Source organism: Anoplophora glabripennis, unplaced genomic scaffold (genome assembly GCF_000390285.2).
Source record: "Anoplophora glabripennis isolate ALB-LARVAE unplaced genomic scaffold, Agla_2.0 scaffold66, whole genome shotgun sequence".
Lineage (NCBI taxonomy): Eukaryota > Metazoa > Arthropoda > Insecta > Coleoptera > Cerambycidae > Anoplophora > Anoplophora glabripennis.
In genome coordinates this window covers 1,437,012-1,447,064 of record NW_019416742.1, presented here as the reverse complement: position 1 = coordinate 1,447,064, position 10,053 = coordinate 1,437,012, and the positions used below count along the sequence as shown (strand labels likewise).

Sequence of the window (10,053 nt, the reverse complement as noted above, 5' to 3'; positions counted from 1 at the left end):
CCAAAAATCTCCGTGGATATACGATTCACCCAAATATGGCTTTTTGAAACAGATACCGTCTGGACTAAAATCACAGAAGATGAAACTGATGAAACTCAGCAGAAATATAAAGGAAAAAATAAAAAGAAACATGAGCCATGTAAAAACTGCATCATATGTTGTTACAGGATTTTAAATAGATACAATCTATTGACAAACGTATTTCTCTTTGCATCAGTAGCATATAAATACGTATTATCTCTATCGTTTACACAAGTAGCTTGTGAGAGATCGTTTAGCACTTTGAAGTTTTTAAAAAATCGTTTGAGAAGTTCGCTGACTCAGGAAAAACTAGAGACTTTTATGTTAATGGCATTAAATGTAGACATTTTAAATAATTTGTCATTAGATGATATAATTAATGAATTAGTTTTAAAAAGTACACTTATAAAAAATCTCCTTTTATGTTAAATTGGAATTTTTTTATTATACTTAGCTCTACAACACAATATTTTCGATTCATACAAAATATATATTTTAATGATTATTTATTTATTAGAAATAATAATGCTTTAACTTCTTGCAACCTTCCAACTACTACTTATCCATTTTAAAAAATTCTAAATTATTTGAATTTAAGATTTTAATTTTTATCTACAAACAAATTGTGAGATTAATTATTTTTAAAACAATATCAAATTATCTATGGCTAACTTTTTTCAGATATTTCAAATAAATCATTCACGAAGAGCCTATTTAAAATAAAATAAATTCTGAAACTTTCAAAAAACGGGCCGCTTGATGAATGTTTCCCGGGCCTGTTCATCTAGCCAGTCCGCCTCTGGACCGTCACAACCTTCATTAGCAAATGTGTTCTCGGGTGCCTGAGCGAAAAAACCGTTGGTTTGTTCCCTTGTAAAAACGTTTAACTTTTTTAATGTATAACCGTCATTCTTACGTTTCAAAAATGGTTTCAGCTTAGGTATTTTGATATATCCACGTTCTCCTCTATGAATATAGTTGATTTAATCATTAGTGAGTATTCACTTCACAAACTCGCCGCCGGTAACTTTAAAGTTCTTGACTTCTCCATGAAATATGCTAGCAGTGACATTTTAGAAACATCAGTATTTTTGTTCTGGCACCATTCTTTGAAATTTCTATATGCTCGTCCGTAGCCACTTTCGACTTCTCGGGCAATAAAAATTCGCTTACAGCATTTAGAAATAATAATTCAAAACCATAGTCCAACCAAATTACACTTGGAGAAAAAAAATTGTTACCTGGACTTTTATAAGTGGAAATGATAAAAGGGCTTATAATAAACCTAAAAAAAAAATAAATGGGTGAGCAGTGGTGGTGGAGGGTTGATTTGGGGGGTTGAAAAGTTGGGAAAAAGTGTCATTGGGATTTCTGGCGAAAGTTGACGTCAAAAAAAAAATGTAGTCAATACAAAAGTTGTAGGTCATGCAAAAATCTACAACTTTTGTAGAGGTCACTTTTTAAGATAACCTCTAAATTTCCGAGAACAATGCGAAGATCAGGTTTTTTCTGATTTTTCGATTTTTATTTCTCATTTCCGCAAAAATTATTTAATTTTAACGAAACTTGGTTGAAAGACCTTTCTGTGTCTTTTTTAGATAAAAAAATCAAAGAAGTTTCCGGAACATTTATTTTTTCCGGTCTGAAACACTTTTTTTCAAAGAAAATTTCTACTTAAAAGAATCATCGTACACATTTCTGCCGGTAATCATTTTTTACGTTTTGACATAGGTATACATTTTAGTGAAATAAAAAAATCTATAATCACAGTTCAAAAACATGCTCAAAAATGCAAAAAAATAAAAAATTACTTGCAACAATGAATTTTTCAGTAATTGTTGATAATTTGTTTAAATTAAAAAACATTACACCATTCAATTCTACGAAAAAAAAATTAAAAAAAACTCATTGTTTGACCGAAAACTTTATTTTTGTACAGTATTGCTATAAACATCTAAGTCGAATTACAAATGCACAAATAATAAATTATCTCTGGATGATTTGAGATTTCAGCAATACAAAGTATTAACTGCAAAGTCTACTGTTGACGCGACACCCAAAAATCCGAAATTTTTTTTTCTGGATTTTATAGTAAATTGTATATTTACATTGCCACTTTTTTCGCTCTATCCAATGGCGTCAACATTTTTGCAATCCGATTTCGTCTTCGAGGGGCCATCGTCAGATTAATTTTTTCAAATATGTCGCTGCTATTTTTATGACAAAATCTGAAGTCATTTTTAATTCTGAATTAGCTGATATTACTATTGTAATCGCTTAAAAAGGTTTTTAGCTATCATTTAAAATTTTTCCTAAGTACGGCTCTGAACGCTTTCAAAATATCTATTGGATGAAGTCATAACAGTATAAAAGTCAATACAGCACAAAATATCCAATAATTGTTTTTCCATAATTTAAAAAACCTAATAAAAAAATAATACGAATTTATGAAATATATTATTATTTCTAATTAGTATTGCTAATAGTAGAAAAAAAAATTGTTGGATATTTCGTGCAGTATTGACTTTTATACTGTTATGACTTCATCCAATAGATATTTTGAAGCGTTCAGAGCCGTATTCAGGAAAAATTTTAAATTATAGCTAAAACAAGCTAAAAACTTTTTAAGCGATTACAATAATAATTACATCTAATTCAGAATTAAAAATGGCTTTAGATTTTGTCATAAAAATAGCAGCGACTATTTAAAAATATTAACCCGTTGAACCTCGAAGACGAAACGTCGAATTTCAAAAATGTTTTATTTTAAAATTCGTTTTCAAATAAATCCAGAAAAAATCAAACAATTTTACAAAATTTCGGGTTTTTCCGGATATCTCCGGAACTATCCGGAATTTTAAAACTTTCTAAACGGCATATTGTTAGGTATAAAAAAAACACAACTTTTTTCTATCTGAGCCACCCCGTATCTCTTACGTTTCCTATATCCTAATGCTATCCATCCTTATCTTGGACACACTGTATATCTATGAATTCATCAAAATTAAAAAAAAAATAAGTACACGAATCGATCCTACGGAAGAAAAATTATTATTTATTTTATTTATTCATTATTCGACTTATGTTTATAGCAATACTGTACAAAAGTAAAGTTTTGGGTCAAACAATGAGACAGTTTTTTTTATTTTTTCCGTACAGTTGAATGAAGCAATCAGTTTCTGGATTTTTTCTGAAACGAAAAAAATTATCACCGGCAGAACTCTGTACGACGATTTAGAAATAGAATTTTTCTTTGAAGAAAAAATGTTTCAGACCGAAAAAATTAATATCTCGGAAACTAATTGATTTTTTTATTTAAAAAAAGTTGTGGTTATTTAAGACACAGAAAGGTATACTTTCACCAAGTTTCGCCAAAATTTAATTATTTTTGCGGAAATGAGAAATAAAGAAAGGAAAAATCAGAAAAAACCTGTTTTTCGCATTTTTTTCGGAAATTTTAAGGTTATCTTAAAAAGTGACCTGTACAAAAGTTGTAAATTTTTGCATGATCTACAACTTTTGTATTAGATACTTTTTTGTCTGACGTCAACTTTCGACAGAAATCCCAATGATACAACTTTTCAACCCCCAAATTAACCCTCCGCCGCCCCTGCTCACGCATTTATTTTTTGTTTATTATAAGCCCCTTTACCATTTTCACTTATAAAAGTCCGGGTAACAATTTTCTTTTTTTTCCTTCTAAATGAGTTATTTCGATCGGTCTACCAGCTAAATTCCAACTTTTATGTAGCTCTGTTTATAAACATTTTAGAAACGACAAAATCCAAACAAAGATTTCAAATAATACCAAAATGAATTGATTAAGAAATGTCAAAAAATAAAACCTAATATTTATTTTTCATGAACCATAAAGAACTATGGGAGCAGATAAAATATTATACACCACGCTGGAGTTAACTATAATTTACCAGTCTCGGACTCTATACCAGCCTTCGCCCCGCTCGGGCGCAAAATCGTCCTCGACTGGTAAATAATACTTATCTCCTTTATGGTGTAAATAACTATTTTATAAACATTTTTATGCAAATAACGCATTTTTTTAGTTTTTTGCTTATAAAACGTAAACTAACGAAGCAATCTAAATGTTATAATGAGACAATTTGTAAAGAATCGAATTACGAATAAAACGAGAGGTCGGTCGATCCGATCGGATAATTAGAAACGAAGAAAACCCGGAAAAATCGGAAAACTCATTTTTTTTTTAAATTCATCACTCCACCATTTTTTTAGTTGTAGAGCTGACCCTGTGCACAAAAATAGTGAATTATTTGTACTTTAAGTGTGCACAAAGCAGGCGTTGTCGGACCATTAGTTTTGATGGACAATTGCAATTTAAATTTTTTGGTGCACTATTTTGCAAAATTTCTGGATGCGTTGGAAGTGGTCCGATTTTATTTGTTCAGCCGGATTTTAAAAGTAGCAGTATAATATTACTAAACGTATATTCTAATTTTCCGATAAAATGATGCGAAATAGGTGAAAAATTCCTTCAAACATAGGTACTCAAAAACGGCCGAGCTCGCGTACGCGGTCGAGTAGTGAATGAAGGTCTTGTTTTATTCGTATTTGGATTCTCTACAACTTGTCTTTTTATACCATTCAGATTGCTTCGTTAGTTTAAGGTTTATAACCAAAAAATAAAAAAAATGCGTTTTTTCATAAAAACATTTATAAAAAATTAATTAATGGTAAACTGGAGTAGGGAACATATAAACATATATCTACAGACTGTTTTTTATACAATGGCACAGTCCGTTTGCTACTAGTATTTTTGTCACAAAATCACTGATTTAATGCCCTATTGATTGGCCTATACATATTTCAAATGTTCCCATCTCGCGGACAAAATGAGTTTAGTGCTAAGCTATATTGTCCTCAATTTATTGAAACTAGTATATCTACCTTGTACCAAAACATAGCCAATTTCTTAGTTTTCTATATTTATAGCATTTTTTAATGGGTATATCTTTGTCCTTAGGACTTGCCCGTTTTGAATTGTCTGGTTTTACCGGGAAATCAGATCTCAAGAATAGACACCAACTCGTTTTCGCCCCAGTTGCAAAGGTTACACCTAGGCCGAAACTATATAAGAGACTTGAACGATTCTCTGCTGAATCTCTCGGAACTAGGTTGGCTGTTCGTCAACACCAATGACCTGACGACTTTAGATAATCAGTTGCCCAGGACTGCACCGAATCTGATTTTAATTCACGCGTCTCAGAATAGAATTGACAAACTTCCCCAGCAACTGAAATTGTATCCTTTGTTGGAATCCATCTTCTTCCAAAACAACAGGCTTAAGTCACTGGACGGAATTTTGGCCAGACTGAAGTATCTCAGACGAGCCGTATTGGATCATAATCAAATTAATACGGTAAGTATTAATTAAACAGTAGGTATTACTTAACCAATTTGGTATGTGTTGATTGCATTTAGCGTTCCTAGAGAGTAAATAATAATACCTTGATTTTGTTTACGTTCACTTTGCTGAACGATATTCAATGACCATCATTTGGGCCTGGTCGCTAGATTAAGGGAAATTTCAGCCCTTTCGTTAACCTCTAATATCCCATCTCTAATAGCTGCTTTACATGGACAATTTATTCATGAATAAATTCACGAAGTTCTTCATGAATTAATTCACGAATTTATTTGTGAACGGTTTGGTTTTACACTGCTACAGACTTCGTGAATTTATTTGACTCATGAATCAGCTCTACCAACAAATCAAAGCAAATAAATTTCAAAAATGTTACCTTTTTACTCATAAGTGTAGAATAGAATAGAATATTTAGAATTTAGAAGTACGAGCACAGTAATTATGTATATACGATTGAACAGTGTAACTGGCAATATTCTTGTGAATATTCAATAAACAGTAATAAACAAATAGCGCGCGCCATTATTCCATGGCTAGAAATTGGCCTCAATGATTTGGGATCGAGGGGGATTATCCCTCTTTATCCTGTCTCATCTCGTGTAGGCCTGGACAGCCTTCGTAGGTGGGCCCCATCCGTCGTCTACCCCGACCGCAAATGCGGCCGGTATAGGCGCTTTGTGGGACCTCCTTTTGTCCTGGCTGGGCCCCGCCGGCTAGGGCCCTTTCTTCTGGCGCTCTTCTTGCTTCACCGGCTCGTCTGTGTAAACCCCGGGGGTGGTGTCATGTTTATGTGTGGTATGGTTGGGTAGGGCAGTGCGGCTATGCAGCCTGGGATGCGCTTTGCTAAGGTGAAACAAATAGCGATGGCAAGGGCATAATTGCAAGGTTCACAAAAAGTTGGCGACAGTGATCTCTATAACCTACGTTGGCCAGAATACGAATGGCTTTACCATAAGACAAGATGGAATTAAAGAGGGAAAAATAAACCGATCTTAAAGTATCAGTCAGTGCTAATCACCTTTCTCAGTTGCCTTAACAAAAAAACTACTCCAGACAACCTCTTATTCATGGACTCAACATGGTCCGACCAAGTCAATTCATCATCAATTGTAATACCAAGGATTTTGACATATTTATGTTCTACATGCCTTGGAGTAGTGTTAAACCTTATACTCTGGGATTTATCTCTATTAATTTTAAGATTGTTAAATGAAAACCAATTTATGACTTTAGATAACATGTTAGATGAATCTTAGTTATGAGGAATCTTTATTCATATTAATTAGGGTGGTATCATCTGTGAATAGTACACACTTATTAGGTGCGATAGCAAAGCAAAAGTCATTAAGATATATTGCGAAAAGCAAGGGCCCCAAAACAGAACCCTGCGGAACACCGTGGTCAATACGGTTAAACTTGGAAGTATTGCCATTAACTGTAACACATCGACATCTGTTTTTCAAATAACTTGAGAACAGATTGAGGGCGCAACCTCGAACACCATAGCAACTTAACTTCCGCATAGTAGTAACCCATGAGAGACACAATCAAATGCCTTAGTCAAGTCACACAACGTACCAGCTACGTGTTTTCCGCTTTCTAGTCCCATTACTAAGTATTCAACAATTTTCTGTAAGGCGTGTATGGTAAATCTACCACGGTGGAAACCATACTGATTATTTTACAAAAAACAGTTCGATTCAAAATAACTGGAGTCTATTTTTCAAAATTATTTCTATTATTTTACCAAAATAAGATATAATCGAAATCAATTATATGTCGATCGCAATTACATTTTCAAAGTAATTTTACTCATAATGATATTTTTAGGATGTTTCAGATCATTGAACAAATATAAAATGAAATCAATTGGTTAAATTTTAAAGAAATTTAGGTATGATGTTTAGGGTTCTGCAAAAAGTCAATATTTGGGATTCTTAACTAACAAATTTATTAAATATGAAAAAGTATTTGCATATTAAAAATAGAAATATAAAAAAATAACAATATTTAATGTTCATTCTCTTGAATCATTGTAAGTTCTGGCAATTGGTCTTATTCTCATTCTTCTTTGAAAAATGCTTGGCAATTGAGACAATCAGTTCCGGAACAAGTAGAGCATGCTATGGTGCAAAGTTGACCCGCCTTCCGGCAACCGCAATTATTAGCACAGCCACTTTTGCATCCGCAAAAAATCATTTTGAGAAGTTCACATGGTGCTAGATCTTGAGTCATAAAAGTTGGAGTCATACCCGAATCCTCTCATTTCCAACCCCCAGTCTTCTGCCTGCAATTTTTTGTCAAGCCAAGCCTGCACTTGGTAATATACCCTCTTGAAATGCAGCTTAGCAGCATGTTCTGATGGTAGAAGTGCAGCTAAATTCATTTTTTTCGGTTTCGTTGTTTCTTTGAGGAAGCATCGAAACTCATTTAATGTCTTTATTTGTGTCTTTGCACCATATAAGGCTAATAAACACGTAACACCACCATTGCAAATCGTTTCAATGTCTTGATTTAGTTTCAGAGAAATATCAATGGCTTCTTGTAAATATTTCTTTCCCTCGCACATTTTAGCAAACTGCTTTGCTTTTTCCAAAAAAAAAAATGATGTAGTGTCAGATCCAGTAAAAGCATGAATAAATAGAATTCGCTCTTTACAAGACGGAATTTCTCTCAAATAACTTTTCGACGAGTATACTTTTCGCTCTGTAGTAGCTTTTCCTAGCTTCAGAAAATAAATGTCTCTATCTACTGGGCACAAACCTGATAAAATGACAGGTACATCAATGTCTTCTGCCAACAATGACAACGTTTTCGTGTTGTTGCTGAATCGCTGTTTTCACAATAAGCACGTCGGCATCATCTCCATTCACCGAGCAGATGTTCTCTCTATCTCTTTCTAATATTCAAAAATATAATTATCGAATCACGAGAATGAATTACATTACCAGATAAACTTCTACTACATAATTTCATCGTGAAAAAATTTAGGTAAAACTGAATCTCGCGACAATTTATTGAAAAACCGATTTTTTCCCATTTTATACATTATAGTAAAAAAAAAATTTTTTTCGTTATAATGTATAATTACATTATTTTTTATCATACATATTTATAGATCATACATTTGAAAATATATTGGTTAAACAATCAAAAAAAATTTTTTTTAACTTTATTAAATTTTATTTAACAACAAATTTCATCGTTTTAGAACAATTTTTTTTTGTTTTTCTTTAAATTTGATTATAAATTCAACGTTTTAAATAAAACAAAATGAACCATCTTAAAATACAGTTTTCAAGCTTCAAAAAATGCTGTAAAGTCGCAATATCATATTTTGAACTAAAGTTATTGGACTGTTCTTAAATAATTCTAAATCCTTGTAAAAATAAGTTAATTTGAAATTGTTCATTTTTATAGCATCTATGTAAATAGTACATAAGGGTCAGATTTGGTCTATACAAGGAACAAAACTTGTATAGTGCCGAAGTGTGCTTTTGCCCTTTTGAGGGTGGAAATTTTACGCCCAAAATAACCACAGGAATCGATAGAGGAGTCAATTTTAAGTAACAAATGTTATATAAAGTTTTTTGGATAATCCAATACTTTCCGAGTAACTTGTCATTGAAAATGTTGATTTTTACTGAAAAAGTGCTTGTTTTCGGACAGTTTTTTGCAAATAACTGTGAAACCATTGGATTTAACGAAAAAGTTCTAATGAATAAAAAGAAAGGTAATGAAAAAACAAATCTAATGGTATTATTTTGCTTTTCTCTAATTGCAATATAAACCGAGTTATGGATTTTTAAACATTATTATATGTTAGGTAGCTAAAAACTAAATTGGAACCAGTTAACGTTAAATAACGCCAAAACCATAAATATTAGGAAAAAATCTATTTGAACCTTTTTTAAAGTAATTTGAAAAACCTTTAAAATGAGCTGTTTAAAAAGTTCTTCGAATCAGAATTAACGGAAATTTGATCGAAATAACATGATAGTCTCAATTTTTTTAAGAAAAAATTAATAAACAAATCAGTGCCTTTGACGACAGAATTAAAATGAAATGCAATCCATTTACAGATTTCTTCATTTATGTTCTAAGAATAAGTTCTGGGTCTTTGGCTCACTTACAAAGTATGATTTTGAAAACAAACTTAATTTTTAACAATGTTAATTTTGTACGAAAAAAATACAAGGGTAAAAAAATTTTGCTTTATTTTTGCCGAAGATTTTGCTTTATTCTTTATTCCTCTAAAATTAATATTAATCGAGATATAGCAATTTTAAGTTATATGGATAAGAGAACCACCCTTTTCGAGCCCTTTAAACCCTTCAAACTTAAAAATAAAGGGCTTAAAAAAGATTAACTCAACAGTTCACGTAAGCCTTACAATTCCCTGGCTCTGCAAAATGAGCTTTTGTGCTATTAAAAATCTTAAAAAGTAAGAAAGTTATCTTTAAAAAAATAAACACTGTATAGGTGATAATTTTAGAAAAATTTAAGCTAAACAAGAATTTTGAAGCTTTTAGATCTTTTTTTTTTGTATATATACGTATTTAGTATGTGTATATTCGAATAAACCAGTACTATACTATATTAAAACTACTATATTATAATAAGGGAATAAA

The 10,053-nt window shown here is 31.7% G+C and overlaps 1 protein-coding gene across 2 annotated transcripts in view; it reads left to right on the top strand.

Annotated features, from left to right (window-relative positions):
* The window catches only part of LOC108917956 (insulin-like growth factor-binding protein complex acid labile subunit), a 107,367-nt gene that overhangs the window by 92,639 nt on the left and 4,675 nt on the right, over positions 1 to 10,053 (top strand). For both annotated transcript variants that reach the window (XM_018724782.2, XM_018724781.2), the window contains exon 3: positions 5,021 to 5,416. In XM_018724782.2, coding sequence (XP_018580298.1) covers positions 5,021 to 5,416 — 396 coding nt within the window. The remainder of the gene's footprint in view (positions 1 to 5,020; positions 5,417 to 10,053) is intronic.